Source organism: Cotesia typhae, unplaced genomic scaffold, assembly GCF_013202065.1.
Source record: "Cotesia typhae breed Kobodo isofemale line unplaced genomic scaffold, CoteBio_Ctyphae contig_20, whole genome shotgun sequence".
NCBI lineage: Eukaryota > Metazoa > Arthropoda > Insecta > Hymenoptera > Braconidae > Cotesia > Cotesia typhae.
The window spans coordinates 1,535,825-1,563,637 of NW_027423725.1; the positions used below are offsets into that span (position 1 = coordinate 1,535,825).

The 27,813-nt window shown below is 32.4% G+C and overlaps 3 protein-coding genes across 5 annotated transcripts; 2 read left to right on the top strand and 1 right to left on the bottom strand.

The window, feature by feature from the left end:
• The first annotated feature begins 507 nt into the window (after positions 1-507).
• LOC141538086 (RUN domain-containing protein 1) lies at positions 508-4,835 on the top strand. 2 transcript variants are annotated; one of them, XM_074259379.1, is made up of 9 exons: positions 508-809; positions 883-1,058; positions 1,271-1,385; positions 1,876-2,230; positions 2,475-2,569; positions 2,650-3,411; positions 3,490-3,587; positions 4,379-4,473; positions 4,554-4,835. In XM_074259379.1, exons 1-9 carry the CDS (start codon positions 807-809, stop codon positions 4,658-4,660), a joined length of 1,806 nt encoding a protein of 601 aa, XP_074115480.1. In that variant the 5' UTR covers positions 508-806; the 3' UTR covers positions 4,661-4,835. The 2 variants fall into 2 exon arrangements, with proteins under 2 accessions (XP_074115480.1, XP_074115481.1); XM_074259380.1 differs by having other exon boundaries at positions 524-809; positions 1,313-1,385.
• Positions 4,836-4,988: 153 nt separating this feature from the next.
• Positions 4,989-17,485, top strand: LOC141538258 (uncharacterized). The gene is given in 5 exon segments (XM_074259636.1): positions 4,989-5,443; positions 5,516-6,991; positions 6,994-13,030; positions 14,910-16,746; positions 16,805-17,485. Coding segments are annotated over 4 exon segments (9,357 nt in total). The 5' UTR covers positions 4,989-5,443; positions 5,516-5,546; the 3' UTR covers positions 16,843-17,485.
• On the bottom strand, positions 17,274-26,971 carry LOC141538084 (uncharacterized). Of its 2 annotated transcripts, XM_074259377.1 has the most exons (7): positions 26,079-26,971; positions 22,834-25,994; positions 22,266-22,429; positions 21,918-22,084; positions 18,793-21,829; positions 18,629-18,711; positions 17,274-18,264 (listed from the first exon to the last, which is right to left on the bottom strand). In XM_074259377.1, the coding sequence occupies exons 1-7, from the start codon at positions 26,547-26,549 to the stop codon at positions 17,545-17,547; spliced, it is 7,803 nt and encodes a 2,600-aa protein (XP_074115478.1). In that variant the 5' UTR covers positions 26,550-26,971; the 3' UTR covers positions 17,274-17,544. The 2 variants fall into 2 exon arrangements, with proteins under 2 accessions (XP_074115478.1, XP_074115477.1); XM_074259376.1 differs by having other exon boundaries at positions 22,834-26,971.
• Positions 26,972-27,813: the final 842 nt, after the last annotated feature.

Sequence of the window (27,813 nt, forward strand, 5' to 3'; positions counted from 1 at the left end):
TTTTTTTGCTATAATTTATCTGTTTAAAAAAATTAAAACAATTGTGAAGTGACAGCTAAATTTAATTAATTTTAAATTTAATTAAAACATTGTTGCAATCAATTACCAGAGCAGCGCGATAATTGTATTTGTTATTGATAGTTCTTCTTATGAATTGTAGAGGCATCGCCATCAACCATTGGGTACCTAAACAACCACAACAAATGGAATCCATAACCTTGAAAAAGTAATTATGCCATCACAAATCTGTGTTAAAATCTAAAAAAACAATGAAATTAATTCAGTATTCCATAAAAATTGAAATTTATTATAACTAAGTGTTTATTTTAATAATTTTGAAGATTATTAATTTAACAACAGCTTTGTTTATTTATCGGTTATGGATTTGTTTTGACATTTTGACAGTACTGATTCGTATCTACCTACCTTGCTGCACCTAGCGGATTGTTGATAAACGCAACTGGGAAAAACAAGGTTAATAGATAATAATAAAGGTTTCTATTCTCCACAAGCCATAATATGTGTATCTTATCGACAAATAAAGTATGGTAAAGTATTCTCGTTACCCACAAAAAAAAAAGGGTCTTATAATTGACAACTCTAATAACATAAGTATATTTATAATCAATGATTGAACATGCTGTAAAGTTTGGTTTGGAACTGTAAAAAAATAATAAATGTCTCAACAAGAAAAATATTAAATGACCACAGCCGACATAATTTTTGTTAACCGTGATTGTTGGTGTTCGTTACTTATATTTCTGATTACTGTGTAGAATGAAATTTCCTTCGATTGATCTAACAAAATGGTATTTTATTGATTAGAATTAAATCCTTTTGATGGTTAGTTCGTAAATATTAAAATTTTTATTTTTATTTCAGGATCAAGCAAACCTTGAACTTTTTCCCGAAGAACAACATTGTACCAATGAAAATGAGGTGTATGATACTGACGAAAATGAACGACCCTCTGGTGAAAGATGGGCACCAGTTGGGGCTAATGATGATGTTGATGATGAATTCAACAGTGAATACAAATATACCGATAATTTGGAAAAGTAAATTATTTTTTGGAATTATTTTTCTACAATTATAGTTTTTTACATATTAGTTAATGTAATATATAATTTAATGCATGATACAATGATTTTCTATTTATTTCTAATAGTTATTGTATATCATTATGTATAAATATTTGGGTTTAATGTTCAATACTATTATTACTCTGTTTAATGCTATGAATTTCTGTTTATGTGGAAATGATAACAAGTACTAACATCGTATTAAATAATCTTTCATTTACTATGGACAGACTTAAAATATTAGAAGAGGAACAAGATGTGCTCAATTCATCACTAATTTCATTAACAACACATTTTGCTCAGGTAGATTTATTTTATTACTAATTTTTCTTTTAAATATTGTATTAATACATACTTTCATAGAATGGTTGTAAAAAAAATGCATGGAAAGTATACAATCTTTCGGAATTGTGGGTCTAAAGAATCTCCTAATACTTGATATGAATAATTTATTAATTTTTAATTCACGGAATAAAATTTAATCTATTTTATTGAAAAATTAATTATATATAAATAATCAAAAAAAATTTTTTTTAAAGTGTATTTTTACTATCCAAACATTTCTGAACTCGAATATGTTATCAAAAAAATTTTTCGAAAGGTTATTGTTTGATACAATCTCTATAAATTGATGATATTAGAAAAATTTTAAATAAAATTTAAATATAAAGTAAAATATTTCCTCCGGTAAAAAGTTTATATCTGCTCTGACGAAATGAGACCAAATCTGATCAAATATAGCACTAAAAAATTTTTAAATCCAGTAAAATGAATAATTTTTGTATAAATATAGGTTCAATTTCGTCTTCGCCAAATAGTTGATGCTCCCAGTGATCAAAAAGAGAATTTACTAAAAGAATTAGAAGAATTTGCATTTCGAGGAATTCCAGATGTTTCAAGTATTTTACTATGTAAATCTGAAGCTAACACAGCTCTTGAACCATCAACAGATAGTTCATTACATATAAGTAATGATGAGTGTACTGACATTGAATTGGAATCTAAAATTGCACAGCGAAAACTCAAACAAAAAGAATTAATAGAACAATTAAAAACTCAACTAGAAGATTTGGAGCGATATGCTTATGAAACTGATGGTCAAGATCTACCGCAAAGCGTTATATTAGAACGACAAAATTTGTTGATAAGTTAATAGCCAGATTATTTTTTATTTTTAACTTGATTAAAATAAAGGGAGCAGAAGTACAATATAACTGATTTTGGCTTGTAGAAAATTGTTTCATATCTTTTATAATTTTTTCTGTTTTAGATTAAAAAATGAAATAGATTGATGAAACTATACTTCTGTCATAACATGAATTATTAGTTTTTTAATTCCATAGCCAATAAATAAAAATACTTATAATTATGTAATATTTTATTATTTTTTAGATCATCTTAAAGAAAAACTTAATTTTGAAGTTGATGATTTATGTAAGTTATCTGTTGATGATTTGAGATGGCAAGTTGATCATGCAATAAATGAGGTAATGTATTAATTTATTGAAAAGATAAAATTTTTTAACCGTACAGTTATTTTAAATCTATAAACAATTATAATTATTAGATCGTCAATCCGTTGAAAATGAAGGAACAGTTAGTAAATCAATTGAAAACTCAAGTGTCAGATTTAGAACGGTTCATTCATTATCTACAAGGAGAAGTTAGCACAGAAGCATACGCTTGCACTTGTACATGTTCAGTCCATGCAAATAGTGCAAAATTATCTGCTAAAAAATCTAGAAAACCATTCCCTCAAGAACATACAAATGATGGAAATCATACAAAAACACTTAATACTGTGAGAAAAGTTATAACACTGTTACATCTTTATTTAATGTCACAATTGGGTTGTGGCAGAGATAGAGTTCGACGTAATATTGATAAAAACTCTGATATTCCCGTATGGCGAGATATGAGAGCTCGATTGGATACAGCCATAGAAGATGTATTACAAAATGTTGCAGCGATGGAACGTCATTTTGAAGACGAAGATTACAATAGTCACACTTCTGATTTAGATTTATCTAAAGCACAGTTCAATGCGCGAATTACATCATCAGTGAGGAAACATTTAGCCATTTGTATAAGAGATTTGATTCAACATGGATTGACCTCTGATGTTCGTGCTAGTAACAGTGTTGTACCTTTCGTTGGCTGTTTTCCACAGAAAAAATCAGTATCTCATAATTTCATGCATGCATGGGAATTAATAATAAAGTATTATGAAATAAAAAATGGTCATATGTACAACTCTAGTCCAGCTCAAAAATTATCTCAAAGCTTTAACTTAGATCTTGTCAATAGAAGGAATGTTTCTCCAAAACAGGTATTCATTATTGTATTTATTTTGGCAGTGTAACTTGAATCGTTATTCATCTTGTTAACTTGATTACTAATTTTTCAGATTCTATTAATTACTATTGGAAATATAATTGCTACGCATACACCTTACAAAAGAAGTCATAACTCGCATTTTAAAGCATTTATTTGTGCAGCCTTAAAGTAAGTTTTTCGCTTTTCAAATTCAGTTGTAGTATCAATTTTTCTTGTTCATGTTCGCTACCTAAGTGGTTCCAATAAATAAATTCGGAATAAGGCTTCAGGTTGAGTTGGTTCTCTTGACTTGCACGTCATTATTAATGTTTCGAATTGTAAAGGATTTATCATTTTCCTAGATAAAATGGGTTTTTATGGTTAAATTTGGTATTGTTGGAAAAGTCTCGACCTGAAGTTGTGTCTTTTCAATTTTTCATATGGTTTTATGAAGTAGTTTATTTATTGTGATAAGTTTCCGAAGTAGTTATAAATAGATTTGAGTTTAGCGATAAACAAAATTTGTTTATTTATTTATTTTGTTTTGTACACGTCAATGTAGTTATATGTCAAAAATTAATTCATGTAATTAACAGACTAAGAATAATTCGGTAACGGGTGTATCTTTATCGGATATTTTTTAGTGATAGTTACTTATGATTTAAATAATTGATTTAAAAAATATTCAGTTTTTTATGTAAAGTTTTTGGAAGAGTTTTTAATAGTTTTTTGGTTCTATAAATTTGTTTGGTCACATTGGTCCATTAAATTATTCGTTAATGATCCTGTGATAGCACTATTATTTTTAAAATTTATTTAAAAAGTACCCAAACTATTAGTGTGATTATAAATATAAAAAATCATTAAACTAAAGTTTTCTTATTCATAATTCGTAAATCACGGCAGTTGCATAGTGAATGTAGGTTGCTAGTCTTATATTATAAGACAATTTCAATCATAAAACTTAATTTAATTTTTAGCGCCAACAAATTGGTTATATGGTTAAGGTACATACTACAGTGTCAATATTTATTGGAAAATTATTATACATCATGGAGTTATGTTGTGAAAACTGGTACGTCTTAGATAAATAAAAATTCGTTTTTTGAAACTTAGAAAAAAAAAATACAATAAATGTACATTTTTTTTTCATAGGATTTCAAGATGCCTTTCACACTCTTGATCGGTTATCATCCATTCGTTTTGATCTTCCAGTTGACTTAGCCGTACAACAATTTCAGAATATAAAAGATGCTTTTTAATAGTATTTACTTATAATTATTAATAACTATTAATTAATAGTGTTCTGTATGTACAATACGGATGAATTATTTCATAAAACTGATTGTTGATATTTTTAAAGAGTTTAGCTGCATACATTACTAGTTCTATTATTATATCCAGTGATTTAAAAAATAAATATTGCAATTCAGAATATTTTTTCTGTGACATTCATTAAATCAATTCTATTGTTTCTCTTAATCAGAGCTATAAATTATATCAATCTTTTACATGTTTCCACACATTAGTTCAAATAAGGTCTGAGCATATCTAAGCTTTACTTCCCGAATATTCATGAATATGAATTAGTTTGATTGCTTACTATGATCTTTATAAAAAATCACAGTATATAATCGATTTTATACGTGTAGATTCAATTTAAATTTTATAATACGCAATCACATTATAAAGTTTTATATAATAATAAAATTTATACGGAGTAGCGTGTCGAGACTTTAATCTTACAGCATTTTTTTTCCATCAATTTAGTATCAAAGTTGGGTAGTCACGTATTCGTTTGAAAAAAGTTTTTGCTTAATTAAATTAGATTTAATAAAAATGTTAACGTTTCGTTTTTTTAAATAAAATAATTGTATAAAAGATGATTGTAATAAGCCGCAATACATGGATTTGTACAACTGAATGTAAGGATTGATATGCCAATATTCGTATATACGTACACACATATATATTTATACTCTCATGTGTTCTCGTGTGATATTGAAACATTTAATTGATTAGATATATAAAACGAGATCTCGAAGGTAAAGTATAAGTTATAATTTTCATTGTGTATAGGAAAATCAAAATTAGTTTTGATAAATTTTTGTAATTAGTTATGTGAAATTATTCACTTCTACAAGGAGTATGAGGAATTCTGTAATTGCAAAACTTTTGTTGGTGATCATAATCTTAAATGAAAATGATGTATTTATTGGAATGAAAACTGAATCTTTGCATAATAGCGATGAGAACAATCAAGCAATTACTTACAATGATTTCCGATCATTGTTGTTTAACGTAACAGTGAAAAAAAGACAAGGCTTGCGGAAAAAGTATACGAAAAAAAAGTTATATAGACCAGATTCAAAGTACTTCAAGTTTCCCAAAGAAGAAACAAAAATCACCACTACCAGAAATTTCCGGAATCAATTTACTACATCGTTCAGTGTACAAACTAGAAAATTAAATAATTTGGTTAACCGGTCCAGTAGAAAGAAATCATCAACCCAAGAATATCACAGGGAAAACCAATTGCAGAAAAATATAACATTGATTAAGAATGAAGTTCATAGGCGATGCATTCTTCTAGGATCGATGGTACATAATTGGTTATTACCATCGTACTATTATGATTACGAGTATTATGATCAACCAAGTTCTGTACCAAAAAAGCCTCCACCACCAAAATCTAAACCACCGAAACCGAAACCACCACCAAAATCTAAACCACCGAAACCGAAACCGCCACCAAAATCTAAACCACCGAAACCGAAACCGCCACCAAAATCTAAACCACCGAAACCGAAACCGCCACCAAAACCTCCGAAAAAGAAAAAACCTGTAACACCAGCGCGTCCTGCTCCGCTTCCGCCTCTACCACCACTACCACCACTTCCACCACTTCCACCACTTCCACCTTTACCGCCTCTTCCACCTGCTCCACCACTCCCTTCGGTAGCGCCCCTCTCACCACTCCCACCTGCACCCCCTCTTCAACCTGTTCCACCACTACAGACTATGAACCCTAAAAAATCGAAGACATTATTTCCGACCACTCTAAAAAGAACGACATTAAAGAAAGAAATGACGACAATAATGAATGTGCCCACGACTACTCCGAAACCAACTACACTAGAGGAAGAAACAACAACAGATTTGCCAACTACAACCCTAAAAACGACAACAACAATAGAAACTACAACTCTGAAGAAAACCACACCCAAGGTAGAAACGACAACAACAGTTGAGACGACTACCACTCCGAAAACAACAACAACGATTGAACCAACCACAACTCCAAAAACGACTACAAATTTACCAACGACAATTTTAGAAACAACGACAACAGTTCAACCGACTACAACTCCAATAACGACGACAACAGTAAAGCTGACTACAACTCCAGAAACGACAACCACAGTTAAGCCAACCACAACTCCAAAAACGACTACAATTTTGCAAACTACAACTCTGAAGACGACAACTCCTGAATTAGAAACGACAACAACAGTTGAGTCGACGACCACTCCGGAAACAACAACAACGGTTCAGCCGACTACAACTCCGGAAACAACAACAACGGTTCAGCCGACTACAACTCCGGAAACAACAACAACGGTTCAGCCGACTACAACTCCGGAAACAACAACAACGTTGCCAACTACAATTTTCAAAAGGACAACAACAGTTCAGCCGACTACAACTCCGGAAACAACAACAACGGTTCAGCCGACTACAACACCGAAAACGACCACAACAACAGTTCAGCCGACTACAACTCCGGAAACAACAACAACGGTTCAGCCGACTACAACTCCGGAAACAACAACAACGGTTCAGCCGACTACAACTCCGGAAACAACAACAACGGTTCAGCCGACTACAACTCCGGAAACAACAACAACGTTGCCAACTACAATTTTCAAAGGACAACAACAGTTCAGCCGACTACAACTCCGGAAACAACAACAACGGTTCAGCCGACTACAACTCCGGAAACAACAACAACGGTTCAGCCGACTACAAGTCCGGAAACAACAACAACGGTTCAGCCGACTACAACACCGAAAACGACCACAACAACAGTTCAGCCGACTACAACTCCGGAAACAACAACAACGGTTCAGCCGACTACAACTCCGGAAACAACAACAACGTTGCCAACTACAATTTTCAAAACGACAACAACAGTTCAGCCGACTACAACTCCGGAAACAACAACATCGGTTCAGCCGACTACAACTCCGGAAACAACAACAACGGTTCAGCCGACTACAACTCCGGAAACAACAACAACGGTTCAGTCGACTACAACACCGAAAACGACCACAACAACAGTTCAGCCGACTACAACTCCGGAAACAACAACAACGGTTCAGCCGACTACAACTCCGGAAACAACAACAACGTTGCCAACTACAATTTTCAAAACGACAACAACAGTTCAGCCGACTACAACTCCGGAAACAACAACAACAGTTCAGCCGACTACAACTCCGGAAACAACAACAACGGTTCAGCCGACTACAACTCCGGAAACAACAATAACGGTTCAGTCGACTACAACTCCGGAAACAACAACAACGGTTCAGCCGACTACAACACCGAAAACGACCACAACAACAGTTCAGCCGACTACAACTCCGGAAACAACAACAACGGTTCAGCCGACTACAACTCCGGAAACAACAACAACGGTTCAGTCGACTCCAACTCCGGAAACAACAACAACGGTTCAGCCGACTACAACTCCGGAAACAACAACAACGGTTCAGCCGACTACAACTCCGGAAACAACAACAACGGTTAAACCGACTACAACGCGAAAAACGACAACAACGTTGCCAACTACAATTCTAATAATGACAACAACAGTTCAGCCGACTACAATTCCGGAAGCAACAACAACAACGACTAAACCGACCACAACTTCAAAAACGACAACAATTTTACCAACTACAATTCTAATAACGACAACAACAGTTCAGCCGACTACAACTCCGGAAAAAACAACAACGGTTCAGCCCACTACAATAACGAAAACGACTACAACAACGACTAAACCTACTACAAATCCAAAAACGACAACAATTTTACCAACTACAATTCTAATAACGACAACAACAGTTCAGCCGACTACAACTCCAGAAACAACAACAACGGTTCAGCCGACTACAACACCGAAAACGACCACAACAACAGTTCAGCCGACTACAACTCCGGAAACAACAACAACGTTGCCAACTACAATTTTCAAAAGGACAACAACAGTTCAGCCGACTACAACTCCGGAAACAACAACAACGGTTCAGCCGACTTCAAGTCCGGAAACAACAACAACAGTTCAGCCGACTACGATTCCGGAAACAACAACAACAACGACTAAACCGACTACAACTTCAAAAACGACAATAATTTTACCAACTACAATTCTAATAACGACAACAACAGTTCAGCTGACTACAACTCCGGAAAAAACAACAACGGTTCAGCCCACTACAATAACGAAAACGACTACAACAACGGTTAAACCGACTACAACACCAAAAACGACAACAACGTTGCCAACTACACTTCTAATAACGACAACAACAGTACAACCGACCACAATTACAAAAACGACAACAATTTTGCCAACTACAATTCTAATAACGACAACAACAGTTCAGCCGACTACAACTCCGGAAACGACAACAACAGTTCAGCCCACTACGATTCCGAAAACAACAACAACAACGGCTCAACCGACTACAACTCCAAAAATGACAACAATTTTGCCAACTACGATTCTAATGACGACAACAACAGTTCAGCCGACTACAACGATAAGGACGACAACACATAAAGAAGATACAACGGCAACAGTGAAGCCGACAACTACTTCGAAAACGACTACAATTTTGCCAACTACAACTCTAAAGACGACGACCTCTACAGTAGAAACGACAACAACAGTTCAGCCGACTACGATTCCGGAACCAACAACAACAACGGCTAAACCGACTACAACTCCAAAAACGACAACAATTTTGCCAACTACAATTATGATAACGACAACAACAGTACAACCGACCACAATTACAAAAACGACAACAATTTTGCCAACTACAATTCTAATAACGACAACAACAGTTCAGCCGACTACAACTCCGGAAACGACAACAACAGTTCAGCCCACTACGATTCCGAAAACAACAACAACAACGGCTCAACCGACTACAACTCCAAAAATGACAACAATTTTGCCAACTACGATTCTAATGACGACAACAACAGTTCAGCCGACTACAACTATAAGGACGACAACACATAAAGAAGAAACAACGGCAACAGTGAAGCCGACAACTACTTCGAAAACGACTACAATTTTGCCAACTACAACTCTAATGACGACGACCTCTACAGTAGAAACGACAACAACAGTTCAGCCGACTACGATTCCGGAACCAACAACAACAACGGCTAAACCGACTACAACTCCAAAAACGACAACAATTTTGCCAACTACAATTATGATAACGACAACAACAGTTCAACCGACCACAATTACAAAAACGACAACAATTTTGCCAACTACAATTCTAATAACGACAACAACAGTTCAGCCCACTACGATTCCGAAAACAACAACAACAACGGCTCAACCGACTACAACTCCAAAAATGACAACAATTTTGCCAACTACGATTCTAATGACGACAACAACAGTTCAGCCGACTACAACTATAAGGACGACAACACATAAAGAAGAAACAACGGCAACAGTGAAGCCGACAACTACTTCGAAAACGACTACAATTTTGCCAACTACAACTCTAATGACGACGACCTCTACAGTAGACACGACAACAACAGTTCAGCCGACTACGATTCCGGAACCAACAACAACAACGGCTAAACCGACTACAACTCCAAAAACGACAACAATTTTGCCAACTACAATTATGATAACGACAACAACAGTTCAACCGACCACAATTACAAAAACGACAACAATTTTGCCAACTACAATTCTAATAACGACAACAACAGTTCAGCCCACTACGATTCCGAAAACAACAACAACAACGGCTCAACCGACTACAACTCCAAAAATGACAACAATTTTGCCAACTACGATTCTAATGACGACAACAACAGTTCAGCCGACTACAACTATAAGGACGACAACACATAAAGAAGAAACAACGGCAACAGTTAAGCCGACAACTACTTCGAAAACGACTACAATTTTGCCAACTACAACTCTAATGACGACGACCTCTACAGTAGACACGACAACAACAGTTCAGCCGACTACGATTCCGGAACCAACAACAACAACGGCTAAACCGACTACAACTCCAAAAACGACAACAATTTTGCCAACTACAATTATGATAACGACAACAACAGTTCAACCGACCACAATTACAAAAACGACAACAATTTTGCCAACTACAATTCTAATAACGACAACAACAGTTCAGCCGACTACAACTCCGGAAACGACAACAACAACGGCTCAACCGACTACAACTCCAAAAATGACAACAATTTTGCCAACTACAACTCTAATGACGACGACCTCTACAGTAGACACGACAACAACAGTTCAGCCGACTACGATTCCGGAACCAACAACAACAACGGCTAAACCGACTACAACTCCAAAAACGACAACAATTTTGCCAACTACAATTATGATAACGACAACAACAGTTCAACCGACTACAACTCTAAAGACGACCACACATCAAGTAGAAACAACGACACCAGGTAAGCCGACCACAACCCCAATAACGACGACTCCAAAGATACCGACGACAACAACAGTTCAGCCGATTACAACCCCGAAAACAAAAACAACGGTTAAACCGACTACTCCTCCCAAAACGACTACAGCTTTGCCAACTACAATTGTAATAACGACAACAACAGTTCAGCCGACTACAACTCTGAAGACGACAGCACATAAAGGAGAAACAATGACAACAGTTCAACCGACCACAATTTCGAAATCGACACCAATCTTGCAAACTACAACTCTGAAGACGACAGCACATAAAGGAGAAACAATGACAACAGTTCAACCGACCACAATTTCGAAATCGACACCAATCTTGCAAACTACAACTCTGAAGACGACAACTACTAAAGTAGAAACAACATCAGTCCAGCTGACTACAATTCCAAAAACACCAACAACAACGCCTCTACCGACTACAACTCCACAATCGACAACAATTTTGCCAACTACAATTTTTATAACAACAACAACAGTTCAGCTAACTCCAACTCCGGAAATAACAACAACAGTTCAGCCGGCAACAACGTTGCTAACTACAATTTTAAAAATAACAACAACAGTTCAACCGACCACGACTTCTAAAACGACTACAATTTTTCCAACTACGACACTCAAGACGACAACACCTAAAGTAGAAACACCGACAACAGTTCTGCCGACCACAACTCCAAAAACGACAGCAATCTTGCAAACTACAACTCCAAAGACAACAACACCCAAATTAGAAACGACAACAACAGTTGCGTCGACTACTACTCCAAAAACACCAACAGCAATTAAACTGTCCACATTTCCAAAAACGACTACAATTTTATCAACTTCAATTTTAGAAACGACAACAGTTCAGCTGACGACAACTGCTAAAACGACGACACAAAAGCTAGAAACGACGACCACAGTTACGCCCTCTACAACTCCGGAAACAACAACAACAGTTCCGCTGACTACAACTCCAAAAATGACTACCATGTTGTCAACTACAACTTTAAAGACAACAACACCTAAACTAGAAATGACGACAACAATTATGCCGACTACAACTCCGAAAACAACAACAAGTTTGCCAACTACAATTTTAGAAATGACTACGATTTCGCCGGCTACCACTTTAAAGAGGAGGATACCCAACATAGAAACGACTTCAACAATTCAACCAACTTCAACTCAAAAAACTACAACACTGAAACAGGAAACAACAACAACAGTTCAGCTGACTACAACTCCAAAAATGACTACCATGTTGCCAACTACAACTTTAAAGATGACAACACCTAAATTAGAAATGACGACAACAATTATGCCGACTACAACTCCGAAAACAACAACAAGTTTGCCAACTACAATTTTAGAAACGACTACGATTTTGCCGACTACCACTTTTAAGACGACGATACTCAACATAGAAACGACTACAACTATTCAACCAACTTCAACTCAAAAAACTACAACACTGAAACAGGAAACGACAACAACAGTTCTGCTTACTACAACTCCGGCAACGACTACAATCATGCTAACTACAACTCTAAAGACAACAACGCCCAATGTAGATACGACAACAATCCAGCTGACTTCACCTCCAAAAACGATAACAGTTTTACCAACTACAACTCTTGAGACAACAACAATAAAGGAAGAAACGACGACAACAATTTTTCCAACCACAACTTTGACGATGACAACACTTCAGCCGATTACAATTCCGACACCGACAACATCAAAAGGAGAAATGACATCAACAGCTCAGCTGACTACAGTTCCAATATCAACAACACTAAACGTGGAAACGATAACTACATCGGTTTTGCCGCCGACAACTTTAAAAACTACAACACTCAAGGTAGCATCGATGACAACAACCGTTTTGCTAACTCGAGAAAAAATCAACATGCATTAATATGCTATATCAAGCATATGTCTTGGGCATTCTGATACACGACCACGCATGAATCATGCATTATCATGCATAAGAGTGATTTTACGCATTACAGATCGAAAAGTCGTACATTTGCCTGCGTGACCAAATGTAACTTTGTATGATCATACACGAATCCTGCTTGCCCAAATTTGATCATGCATTATTTGTGTTTGATCATGCATAATAATTTTCCACACACTGAAAATCATCAGACATGAGCGCACATGGTTGTTTGATTGTGACTTCAAATGATCCTACATGGTCATACTTAATGAAGCCTGCTTATACATGATTATTGCTTTCGGTTACTCGAATTACTTAATTTGGAATTATTAAAATTAACATTGTTAGTTTAGCCGGAGTTTAGACTGACATAGACTGTACACAAGAATAAAACTATTTTTTTGATAGTGGAGTAACAGTTTATTTTTACTAATAATTGGCTATTATTTCTTGGCTGAAACATTATTGTAGATTCGGAAACAATACTGTGATTTGTTTCAGAACAATTTGTAAAATTTTTTTAAGATTTATATTCTTATAAGAATAATCATGAATGATTAGGCTGAAGAAGCATAATTCATGCATGATCATAAATAATTGTGCACAATCAAGCGAGTTCATGAGTAATTATTCTTACTACTAGATCGAGCTCGATGATTCTGAGTACGTGAAAAATTATCATGCAAATTATTATTAAACCTGGTCAAGAAAAAATCGTGTATGATCATACAAAGTGCTACTCAATCATACAAGTTCCTGCACGACTATTCAATCTTTACACGCATGGTCTAGCATGATCGTGCTTGATTAGTCATAGAAGGCATCAAATCAATTAACAACTCTGTTTCAATATAATATTATTAAACTTTTTATTGATCCTCGTGTAATTCTTCTTAAATTGAAAAAATTATATCAGAACACTATCGAGGTATCGATAATGATTCATGAAAAAAATCTACTCAAAATGCTTAAAAATGTAATAGTATATTGTGTCACTACGGATGAAACAAAACGATTTCAGACCATAATGAAATTGCCTGCCCGAGCAAAGCGACTGGCATCACTCTGTCTGAAATCGTGTTTCATCCCGCTTCACACATTATATTTTTCATATAAGTTGCATTAAGATTGCTAGTTTCAATGTCTGGAGCCAACCAGAACTAGATAGTTTCAGAAGAATAGCGAAAATACCATTGTATTATAAAACTTAATAAGAAAATTAAAAACTACAATTATTTTTAACTAAAGATTATACATAAATTAAATAGTTTTCTTTTGTCATTCTTATTTATATGCTTAGTAACAGAATTATAATATGTTAGTACAATTAATGGTTAGAATGATAATTCTAAAGGTATAAAATAAATAAAAGATACTCTGATAGAATTGAAAATGAAGCTGCAATTTATTCTCGCGGGCAGAAAATAGTCATTTTCTGCCCGCCGAGAAGAAAATGATTGATTCCTGCCCGGCAACAGTCGCATTGGTCTGAAATTGACTAGTTTTGGTTGGCTCGACAGGCATTGAAACTCGCATTTTCAATGCAGGTCGTATGAAAAAATAATAGAAATTGGAGAAATCAAACGACTGGACCAAACTAATATTGCCATACCTGAATAATTGCCAGGAATAAAAGAGCATGTATGTGCTTGGTCCGACATGAGAACTTTGGCTTTGCATGATCATGTACGGACATTTCTGGCACATATTCATGCATAATCGTGCATAAAGTTAATGCATAAGCATGTACGATGATTTTTTACCGGTAACGACAATGGCAACAATAACAACACTGAAGGAAGAAACGACGATAACTGATCTACCGACTACACCTACTATAACAACGAAGGAAGAAACGATAGCAACAACCGTTCTGCTGACTACAGCTAAGGTAACAGTTGGAGAAAAAACATCAACATTTCCTCCTACTACAGCCGAGGAAGCGTCAACATCTAAAGAAACCACTTCGACACCGGTTCTGTCGACTGTAACTGAGACAACAACAGTTGAAGAAGAAACATCCACGACAACAGTGCTGCCGACTACAACTGAGAAAATCTCTAGTACTGAAGAGGTAACGTTGACAACAACACTTGAAGAAGAGACATCCACGACGTTTCTTCAAACTACAACTGAGAAAACAACGACATTTGAAGAAAAAACGTCTACGACAACAGTGTTGCCGATTATAACTGAGACAACACTTGAAGAAGAGACTTCAACGACGTTCCTTCAAACTATAACTAAGAAAATAACTACATTTGAAGAAGAATTGTCCACGACAAAAGTGCTGCCGACTACAACCAAAATAACCTCTAGTTCTCAAGAGGTAACGTGGACAACAACGTTACGGTCGAGTACAATTGAGACAACAACAACACATGAAGATAAAACGTACACGACAACAGTGCTGCCGACTACAACTGAGACATCCTCCAGTTCTGAAGAGGTAACGTTGACAACAACGTTACTGCTAACTACAACTGAGAGAACAACAGCGCTCAATGAAGAGACTCTAACAACGTTTCTACCGTCTACAACTGAGACAACAACAACACTTAAAGAAGAAACATACACGACAACAGTGCTGCCGACCACAACCGAGACAACCTCAAGTTCTAGAGAGGTTACGTGGACACCAACGTTATTGTCGACTACAATTGAGACAACAACAACACTTGAAGGTAAAACGTCCACGACAACAGTGCTGCCGACTACAACTGAGACAACAACAATACTTAAAGAAGAAACATACACGACAACAGTGCTGCCGACCACAACCGAGACAACCTCAAGTTCTAGAGAGGTTACGTGGACACCAACGTTATTGTCGACTACAATTGAGACAACAACAACACTTGAAGATAAAACGTCGACGACAACAGTGCTGCCGACCACAACCGAGACAACCTCAAGTTCTAAAGAGGTAACGTGGACACTAGCGTTACTGCTAACTACAACTGAGAGAACAACAGCACTCAATGAAGAGACTCTAACAACGTTTCTGCCGTCTACAACTGAGACAACAACAACACTTAAAGAAGAAACATACACGACAACAGTGCTGCCGACCACAACCGAGACAACCTCAAGTTCTAGAGAGGTTACGTGGACACCAACGTTATTGTCGACTACAATTGAGACAACAACAACACTTGAAGATAAAACGTCGACGACAACAGTGCTGCCGACTACAACTGAGACATCCTCCAGTTCTGAAAAGGTAACGTTGACAACAGCGTTACTGCTGACTACAACTGAGAGAACAACAGCACTCAATGAAGAGACTCTAACAACGTTTCTACTGTCTACAACTGAGACAACAACAACACTTAAAGAAGAAACATACACGACAAAAGTGCTGCCGACCACAACCGAGACAACCTCAAGTTCTAGAGAGGTTACGTGGACACCAACATTGCCGCTGACTACAGCTGAGAGAACAACGGCACGTAATGAAGATACGACGTTCTTGCCAACTGTAAGTGATATAACAACAACGTCTCAGGCAGTAACCACGCTTAGAGAAGAAAAATTAAAAACAATAACGTCGAACTCTGTTACGTCAATGAGAACATTTGAAATAACGAGGTTGCAAACATTTAGAAAGAAGAAAACTACTGCATCCAGAAAAGGTACTAATAAGATGTTTTAAAACGAGATTTTATATTTTGAAAATTTTATTCATTTCAGGGAGAACATACAAACGAAAAGAGAAGTGGGAACGTTAGCTGTATACACGAAGAATGAACATCAACCAAAATTATACCATTGACACTGCAGATAATAATCTCACCCCAAAGAGCGATGTCACTAGTATTTCTTCTGAAATTATCATGGCAACATATTATATATCAGTGGAGTTCGGCTAGTACATTTCTAAAATTAAAAATAACATATTTTTCATAATAATTCTAATATTTATTGTTATCGTTATTTAATATTTTATATATAATAGTAATGTAACATGTGAAAAAGTATTAATATTTAATTTTCTATTTACACTAACTAATATCAGGTTGAATAATTTTGAAAATTATTGAATTACCATTAGTAAATTTTGATCACAACAAAATACACATTTGATAGATAAGTATTTAATTAACAACAGTAAAAGTAAATAAAATTGTCAATCAATATTAAAACAAAAATACACAAAGTATACAGGTACATATGTATAGTTATATTCAATACAATTATCCATTTTTTATAATAAATTGAGTGTAGAATAAAAAATTTCAATTTAATTTCAACAGAAAAATGGCCCCAAAGCAATCAGTCTTAGGTTTTAAATATTTCGCTGCGGATGATGGTATATTATAATTATAAGTACTTGAGCATGACATTGAAGTCTCAGAAAAAAATGACAAAATATAATATAATTAAAAAACTACACTTATCTATACACAAACAAACAAACAAAAGAAATAAAATTAAAACATAATTCGTCGTTTTTTAGCATAAACTGTTTTTACAACATTAGTCGTTTCAAAAATTAACGTATCAAGTATCGCTACAGTTAGTTCATTTTTTACAGCTAATTCGTCATGATGAAACTTTGTCCACTCATCTTCTTCAGCTTGAGCTTCTCTAGCTAATAATTCATCAACTCTATCTCGTCGCTTTCTACTCCATCGCATTACCATATTCTCACGTTGTAATTTTGTTTTGAACCCAAATAATGTTGCTACTTCTTTATTAACATATTCATTCAATTCATCAATAGTTTTTGGAATTTTTATAACTGGTTTTGTTTTTACATTCGGTTTAGTCCAGCTTGGACCTGGCTTTTCGTAATCAGATTGGTAAAGTTCAGCAAATGCTTCTTTACAAAGGTCAAATAAAAATGTATTGTATACTTCGCGATCTTTTTTAACTACTTTATTGGTGTCATTGTTCAATTCGTTTATTTCTGGTGGTACCTCCAATGACATCACATCTTTTCCCGATTGTTGGGCGTTGAATATAATAACTGTTGCTTTTTCAGTAAAAGCTGTTAATTCATCAATATTTGTTGGCACTATTGCGAGTGGTAACGTTGGAGATGATTCTGGTGAGAGGCTTCCAATGCCAGGTGGTGTGTAAGGTGGTGGTGGTTTATTTGGAATTTCTCTAACATAATAAGACACTTCTTCCGCTTCCAATTGCTTAATCTGCAAATAAAATATATAATTAATATTAACCATTGCGATAAATTAGGGGACATCCATTAATTACGTGATTATTAATATTACAGACATTAAAAAAAAAAAAATTATTTTGAGTATTTATTTTGACCGCTAAAATAAATTTTATGTCTATTAAAATCATTTAGTTTATGTTGTTTTTTGCTTTGAATTTAATTTAATTTAAATAAATTAACTATAGTATACTTGAATGGTTTATTATTCTCCCAATAATAAAAATAATTTTAATTTAAAATATTTTTAGCGCCAATAAAAGCAAAAAATATAAATTTAAAGAAAAAAATCAAAAATTTTTATACGTATGAAATAGATATGTCCTAAATATATTCACCTGTAATTCTATCTGTAGTTGTTCGATTCGAAGAAGCCTTGCATTTAAATCTACTACTTCAAGTCCTGGTTGGTTTAGTGAAGCTGTAAGTTATAATTAATGATTAATAAAAAATTAATATTAAACATTTATCTATATTAAACAGTTTATTAAATAAATATTACCTCGTAACTTATCAATCATCATTTCAATATCTTTTTCTGAAGTCGTGAGGACACCATCAGATTTTATCTCAGATTTTAATTCTTTTAATTTGCTACTATTTCTATCATTAACTAATAAACTATCATTTAATACTTCAATATCTAAACACGATTCATTTTGATCTTTCGGTGAATCCATTTCAAGTTCAGAAATTTCTCTAGGAGTTTCGGCAAGATCACCGTCATCACCAACTTTATTAGGAGCGTCACTTTTATCACATAAAATTTTACCACGTTCATTTGAATGTTTCAAATTAATTTCTAAATGACTTTTAATATCATCAATTTCTTCGATAATGACTCCGGTATTTTCTTTAATTTCAGAGTCCTTGTCCGAAATGTCATCTGAATAATACTTAGGTGATTGAACTGTAAGATTCAACGGCTTTCGATTAACTGGCTCTTTTATTATACTTGATAAAGATTTTTGAGTTATTTCATCGAGTATCCTTAACACGTCATCCGGTTGTTGTACTGCTTCGTATCTTTCAGCCATTTTATTTGATTTTTGTGGTTTAGATTTAAAAGTTTCTGATTTATCTAAAATTTCTGAAACTTCGAGACTTTCTTCGGAAATATCTTCATATTCAGGATCTCTTATTTGTGTTGTATGTGAAACTATTTTATTAAATTTGTCACTTTGTAATTTTTTCGAATTTTGTACTTCAGGCATTATAAATTTGTCATTATTTTCAAGTTGTTTCCTACTATGTTCTTCACTATCTTCGTGTAATAAGTCTAAAGCTTCATCAAGATATTCATTCAATTCGACTTTTGAATCAATTTTTTCTATTTCTTCACTAAAATTCAAATCTTTTTCTTCTACACTATTAACTTTACCTAATTCTTTATCACGAGTACGATTTTCAATATTTCTCTCTAAACTTTGTAATGATTCGGTTATTTTTTGTAAAACAGGCTCATAATCAGTTGTCATATTCAATTCATTGCTGTAAAATGAATTATTTTCTTTACCATCATTTGAATTTATTTTACTTAGAATACCGACTGATTCAAATGGTTGTTCCGGGTTTTGATCACGTTCAATTATATCTAAAATATCACCTAGTTCATCACCATGACTTTTATCGTTTTCTTGCATACTATCGGCCGTAGTTTTTTGGAGTTGAGATTGAAGTTCATGTATATTAGTTGACTCTCCAGTGGGAATAAATAGAGATTCTTCGGTATTCGTATCATTTGTTAAATCTTTCTGATAATATGAATCTGTAACATTTTTCTCTTCATGTTCATGTTCAAAAGTTTCATTTGATTGAGACAATTGATGACTATCGATATCTCGCGAAACTACTTTAAATGAATTAGATATTGTCCCGTCGTCATTAAATTCTTTAGAACTTTCGTCATCATCATCTTGTTCTCCTTCTCTTGAATTATTTTGTAAAGATTGACTAAATTCATTGGATTTTGAATGCATTGAAGTAGAAATTTCATTTTTTGTGTCTTTATTACAAATATTTTCAGTATCCGTCATAATTTTATCATCTTCAACGTCTTCGATCAATCTATTCGAATTTTCTAATTCTTCATCAATATTTTCATCATATTCTGTTATTTTATCACTAATTTCTTCGACAGTTTCTGTTGTATAATCAAACTCTTGTTCAGATAATTTACCATCTTGATTTTTTATTGAATCATTCACGTTACTATCAATTATTTCAGTAGTTGTTTGAGAATTTTGGTCTAATTTTTTCAAATCTAAATCAGGTACATGAAATGATTGAGGTGAATAAGAATCGTATGAAGTGTCCGAAGATGATACATTATCAATAGCAATGCTTAAATTTTTACTAGATGTCATTTTTGATATTATTTCAGAAATTGATTTAATGTCACCTTCTAATGAATTAAAATCTGATGATAAAGCTTCATTATCTTTGTGTAAATTTAACATACTTTGTTCTAAAGCGGCACCAGTAATTTCAAAATTATTTCCGGAAAATTTAGAGTGTTCTGAAATAATTGATTTTTCAACGACATTAAGAATTTCTTTGCTTTTGGCTTCGAAATCAATTTCAGTAGACAATTTTGATTCTACTGATTTACTTGGTAATATTGTAGATGCTTCATCAGAAACACTTTCCACTGCAGTTTGTATATTTGATGTTGGAGTTTTTATTATTAACACATCACTTACATCTTCTGGTTCTCTTGATTTATCAGTTACCTCATCTTGGATAACTTCAGACTTAGACAAGTTTTCAGTAATATCTTTTAACGTACTTAATTCATTAACAGGTTGATTGGATATTGATTGTGATTTTTCTTCTGATTTTTTGCTAAAACGTGACACTAATTCTGATAACGTTTTAAGATCATTTTCCAATGTATTTATGTCTTCACTAAGATTATTATTATTAAGGTTTAATAAATTAATTTTATTGGAAAATATACTTCCATTATTTTCACTCGTTTCTTGGTGTAATGAATGTTTTAATAACTGTTTATCATTGTGTGTATTATTGGTTCTTTGTGAATAAATCGACGTTGAAGTATTGGATTTAGGAGAAATGTCATTACTATCAAAACTAACAGATTTTCGTTCAGTTGAATCAGATGACATAATTGCTGTCGATAACTGTTTGTCATCTATTTCGTTATCATTTAAATTTGTACTCTTCGTTATTTTTTTCGATGAATTTTTAGTCGATGTACTTGATCTATTTTTTTCTAAAACCCTTTTAATACTGTAATTTATTTGATCATCACTCTCACTCACATGTAAGTTTGTTGATTGATCATTATGATTACTATTGGATTTAATAATTAAATTATTACCAATTGATCCTGTTTCTAAACATGAACGCAATAAATCATTTTTTCTATAAATTTCTTCAATACGTTTAATAGGTATCTCAGGTACTTTTAAATCAGCTATTGATTTTGCTTCAATAGCTAGTTTATCGCTTTCTTTCATTGAGTGTCTTTTTTGTTCTAATTTCTTCCGCATTTCATTTATCGTCTTGTCATATTTCTAAATTTAAAAAAAAAAAAAATTTTTTATCAGTAATGACTCTTAAGCATCTAAAAATAATATTTAATATTTCTTAATAATTACTTACAGTTATTTGATTAAGTAAATTTGCCTCAAGCGCTTTCAATCTTTGCTTCGCTTGCTTTCGAGCTTCCTTTTTAAGTTTCACCATTTCCATGCGTCTTTCAGCAAGTTTTTCAGCGAGTAATTCAACTCTACCCTCTACATCACTGGTGTCAGACGATATTGTTGTATCTTGAAGAAGAAATGTTTTCAATTAGATAAATATAAATTTATGGCTTACAAAAAAAAAAAAAAAAAAAAAAAAAAAACGCTTATTGCCTTAAAATTAGTAAATTATTTTCTAGTCTATAAATGTAAAATAAAAAAGGACCTTTAAATTACGACATTCTTTATTAATAGATAAATAACTTACCATTACAAGAAAAAGCATTAGCGGTAGCAGTGACAAGTTTCAAAGCAGCTTCCTCCATACGAGCTACACGATTTTCTTCTGCTTTGAGCTTTGCATGCCAGGCAATCCAATCTTCTACACAATTACGACGGGAGTTAAGAGCAGCTTCTCGTGCATGTAAGACTCTGTAATATTTTATTCAATTAATTATAATTCAATGAAATTAAAAAAAGTTAATAAAATTCGAATGTTTTCTGTTAATTTTAATTAAAAAAAAAAACAAAAAATTATAAAGCACAAGACAAATAATTCAATAAAATAAAAAATGAAATTTTTTTTAAATGTTAATTTCAAGATGAAATTTTAAAATAACTAAATGCATTGATAATGTTTAATTTTAAGCATGATACAAAATCTACTAAAGATCTATTTTTATAAAACTTTCGGACTATCATGAATACACTGCATTTCACGTTTATTAATAGAATGTATACTGCCGTTAAAATATAACAAAAGTGTTAATTTATTTATTTTTTAAATAAATATAATTGATTTAATTGATAAAATCCGAAATAATAGTTGTACTCACTGTTCCAATTTTTTAGATGTTTTGAAATGATGATCTTGCTGTGATCTAATTACGACTGATCTTGAGTAACTCTTTTCGCTATCTCCAGAACTGTGACGTGAAATAGTAAAAGTGCTTACTTGTGATCTGGTCGATATATTTCCAAGATTTTGTAAATCTCCGTCCTTAATATTAATATTTGAATTATCACAATCGATTAAACTATTTTCAATCATATGTTGTGCTGATATGTTTTCTGCAGCTTTACGTTCACTGGCGATATCACGTAAAAGCTTATTATTTTTTTCTTTAACTACTCGAGAATGTTTAACAAGAGCTTGAAATGAATTTTGACTGTCATTCAAACTTATTTCTTCAAATATAGGTTGTGGATATTTGTCTTCCAACGGCATCAATTCTTTTTCAAACTTTGACCGTTTGTGCTTAACAATATCATTAGAACTATGAAGATTCAACGTTGATTTCGAAATATTTTCCGCTAGTATATTTGTCGATGACTTACTTTTAAAAGTTTTAGTATTCTTGCGCTTACTGTTAGCTTTAGAGTCCTGATTATACGGAGATTTTTTTACTGAATCTCTTTCCAAAATTATCGGTTTATCAATTTTCTTTAAACCTTTAATTACTTCATGATTATCATCGTCATCAATAATAATATCACCTTTATCTCTCAGTTTAGATTTTTTTGATGAATCTCCGAGTGTATTAGACTCACATTTAACAACCGGTGAATTATCCACAGGTTTATTTACAGCCACATTATTATTACTATTTTGACACATTCGTAATTTTGATCCAAGATCTAATTGATAAGATTTTAAACACAATAAATCACTTTTCGGCATTTTTTCTTCAAATTTACGTGTTCTCATTTGATGACATTTTTGAGAAGATGATATTTCTAAATGTGATGAATTACTAGATTCTTCAAAATATTTTTGATATTTATTATTCTTCAAATCAACAATTTTGGAAGACGTCAGAGTTTCTAAATCTGGAAATGATTTTTCATTTATTTTATCATTTACACTTACATCAGAAATATTAAGTTTTTCATCCAGCTGTGACCGATCTATTTGGGATTTATCTGAATCTATTAATGAGCTAATAGAACTATTACTTCGTATATTATATCCTTTCATTGGGCCGGATAATCTTCTAGGTGATTGACAATCAGCGCTACGTTTTAATTTAGTCAAAAAATTTTTTGTTGACATTTGAGGATTGAACATATTCCTTTGTTTTTGTAACATTAATTTACGTTCTTGACTTGCTAGTTTATGCAATTCTTTCAATCGATTCATTTCATCTTTTTCTTGCTGCAATTTTAATAATAAAGCTCTTTGTTTCTTCTTTACAGAACTGATCCTACTATCTTGTCCGGTATCTCTTAGCGCACGTTTTTGCTCTTCTAATTTAACTAATTTTCTAGTACGATCATGTAGAGTTTTTTCGCGTGATTTGAATAACATTTCAATTTTATCATACATTTGTTTTTCATCTTTTATTAACTGCTCCATTTCTAAATCAATATCTTTGTTGAAAGAACAAGTGACATCACGAGTTGATATATTTATTTCAGTACCAGTTTCAGTTTTTATCGATGATGTTGTTTCATGTAAACTTATCTCAGACATTGTTCTAATTTTACTCGGCTGTGAAATATCCTCAAATTGATTAAAATCATCAAATTCAATTGTTTTCAATGATATTTTAGGTGGATTTGACAAATATTCAGGTGCATTAATTATTTCATGATGTAGTAGCTGCGGTTGATTATTGTCACGAGTAAATAAAGTTTCTGTTTGAGTAGCAATATCATTTGCTGTTTGAGTTTGGACTTCTGCTACTTGAACACTAGTTTTATTTTCTTCTGGAGTAGTAATATCATCTTTTAACATCAAATGATCATTATTAATTTCATTAGCTTTTTCTGTAATTGGACTACTGTCATTAGTATCATGCATTAATCGTTGCATTTGCAATTTTTTTCTTTCTTGATTTTGTTTAACATTATATAACGAATTTTCAACATCCATAACTTGTCTAATAGATTCATTGTACGAATCAAACAAATGTAACTCCGCTTGAAACTGCATGTGTAATGCAGTTGGGTGTAATAAAGGCACATTGTCTTGTTTTTCATTCGATGAATGAGATTTTTGTTTAATAGTTCCTTGTATTGAATCATCATTTGGAAAAGATTTACGCTGTAAATCTTTTTTTCGCTTAGGCCGATAAACTAAATTCAAATCAGGTGTAATTAAATTACAAAAATCATCTTGTGGAGAATTACCATGGTCTCTAAATGATATTTTACGTGGATCTAAAAATATTTCATCTGATGATTGAGTTGTATCAACTTTTTTAAAACCATTAATACTATTAAATTCATTAATTGATGTTAAATTTTGATTACTAGTTGAAGTTATTTTTTCATCTTTATTTTCTATTTGTTGAGATGATAATTCTGTATAAATGCTATCTGATTTAGTAATTAATTCATTGTCATCCGAACGGGATTCATGAACAGATATTCCACTTGGTCGATGATGAAGTTTATTTGTTGATAATTTTTTCTTTTCTAAATTTTTTTTGTATAATTCTTTAGAAGTTAATTGATGCTTTAATTGTTTACTATCTAATAAATTACGATATTTTTGTTGATCATCATTTTGCAATAAACCATTTGAATTTTGATTTTGAAAATCAATATTAGACAATCTTGAACTTTCTCTAGTTGTAATATAGTCATGTAGCTTATAATTACGATCGGATGTTGATTCACTGCGTGTAGTTTTACCTCTTGCTTCAAGAGATTTATCTCTTGATAATTTTGCCGATTGTAAACTCGATGATCTGACTTTTTTTTCATCTTTTTTATTAGATAATCCAAAATTTGTTGTTTTGGATTTTTTTACCGGGTCAATATTTTTCATTAAATTCGTTGAATGCCGATCACTTTTTACAGACGAATTAGATATTAAATCTTTGACATCCCGACGTGAAACATGTTTTGAATGTTTTACACGTTTTGTTTCTTCAGCAAGTGAATCACTTTCTCTTGATAAATTTAAATCATCCTTTTTTATTCTTTTAGTGCGATTTTCTTTTTCACGAGAATTATCTCGTGTGTGTTCTAATTTTTTTCGTGTAAATAACTGAAATGGAACATCAGGCGTTTTTAAATGAATATCCTCATTTAATAATTCTTGTGACAATAAAAAATCCAATTTTTTACTTACACGATCCGAACTTTTAGAAATTTTATTACTCTCTTTATTTAAAATAATTTCCTCTTGCTGGATTGATTGAATTGAAGATAGATTTTTTCGTTGTGCTGTGCTTTCACGAGACGGATTTGAATAATCAGATGTTTTAGGAAGTGATTTTACAATTTTTAATGGCTTTGTAAAATCCATTTTTCCAACTTCATTTACCATCAAGTATTGTTGAAATTTATTATTTAAATTATCATTTTCACTTTGAACAGCAAATGCTAATTTTTGTTTTACAGCTGAGATAAATGTAAATGGATATGGTTGAACTCGATAGCTACTTAATTGATTATCAATCAAGTTGGATTCTTGTTTTGTCGAATATAAATTACGATTTGTCTTTATTTCTGCTAACTTTGCCTTATCATTTATAATTTCTTGCCTCTTTAATAATTCATCATTTTTTTGCCTGTCAGTTAGGTCTTCATTATCATTCATTCTATCAATAAAATTTATTTGACATATATATAAATATATACGTTTACTTTTTATATTACTTTCTGTTTTACTTAATTACATTTTACAGATTATATTAATTTAGTGATTAATAATAATTACGAGTGATATTTATAATGAGAAAAAAAAAACAACGAATTCCATTATATTTGGCGTTGCAACGGCGTAAAATACGTTAAGAACGTTAACCTTTTATAACAGTCCGGCGACTTTATTAGAAATTTTATTATTTTTATTTTTCACGATATACGTTATGCACATACTATGCTTTTTTAATTTATTTACACAAATTAATTTGGATTTATTATTTTAACTTTTGTTTATATTTAATTTTTATTGTTCCGTTTTATTATTTCGAGAAATTTATCACCACAAACCACAAATGTTGCTACACTACTCGAAATATAAACATATACTCTGATAGCCGTATTAATAAAAACATTAGCCTGAACTCATGTATACTTACGAAGAATTATTATCGACTGAGAACGTTTTCAAAAATAAAACAAATACTGACATCTGCATTCGACAGTTATTTCAGATTTAGTTCAGTAAGAATTGGTTACTAAAAAACAAAAAACAAATAGTTATTAATTAAAATATAGGACTCAGTTAATTTCTAAATAAATTTAATTTTAAATAATAATTATTATTAATCTATTGATTCAAGATATTCACAGCAAGAAGGTAAATTTCAGCAAATGTAAGGTAAATTGCTAGGAAAATTACCAATGACATTAAGGTTAGCTGTCACTTGACAATTTTTTAATTTTTTTCAACAAATAAATTTGCTCCAAAAAATTATTTTAAAAAAATTGCATTTGTAGTTTTTTAAAATTTCTAAATTAAAATTTTTTTTTTAATTTTTTTTGCCATAATTTATTTGTTACAAAAATTCTTAAAATTATCAACTACCTGCTGAATTAATTTTCATAAATTACCTTGGAACTGAAATTAGCATCGGACAATTTTCAAAAGTTCTCTTCTTGAATTAATCATAAAGAAAAAAAAAATTTTCACTCTTAAAATTAAAAAAAAAAAGTATTTTAAATATTTTTTCAGTTAAAATCCCTTCAATAAAAATACATGAAAGTGTGAAGTTAGTCAATAGTCAAAACTCGTAAAAAAATGGGACCTGATTCCTTATTGGTTAAAATAAAGGCGCGCTATTCAAATTTCTAGTTTATTCAAAATAAAATCAATAGATGTCTTTATCTTGACTTTCCATTCTGCAAATTGTCATGAC

Coding starts and splice junctions, on each gene's coding strand:
- LOC141538084 (XM_074259376.1), bottom strand. CDS start 26,549: ATGAATGATAATGAAGACCTAACTGACAGGCAAAAAAATGATGAATTA. Junction 22,430..22,833: donor ACATCTAAAAAATTGGAACA/GTGAGTACAACT, acceptor AAAATATTACAG/AGTCTTACATGCACGAGAAG. Junction 21,830..21,917: donor ATTTACTTAATCAAATAACT/GTAAGTAATTAT, acceptor TTTTAAATTTAG/AAATATGACAAGACGATAAA.
- LOC141538086 (XM_074259379.1), top strand. Junction 3,412..3,489: donor GGAATGTTTCTCCAAAACAG/GTATTCATTATT, acceptor CTAATTTTTCAG/ATTCTATTAATTACTATTGG. Junction 4,474..4,553: donor GAGTTATGTTGTGAAAACTG/GTACGTCTTAGA, acceptor TTTTTTTCATAG/GATTTCAAGATGCCTTTCAC.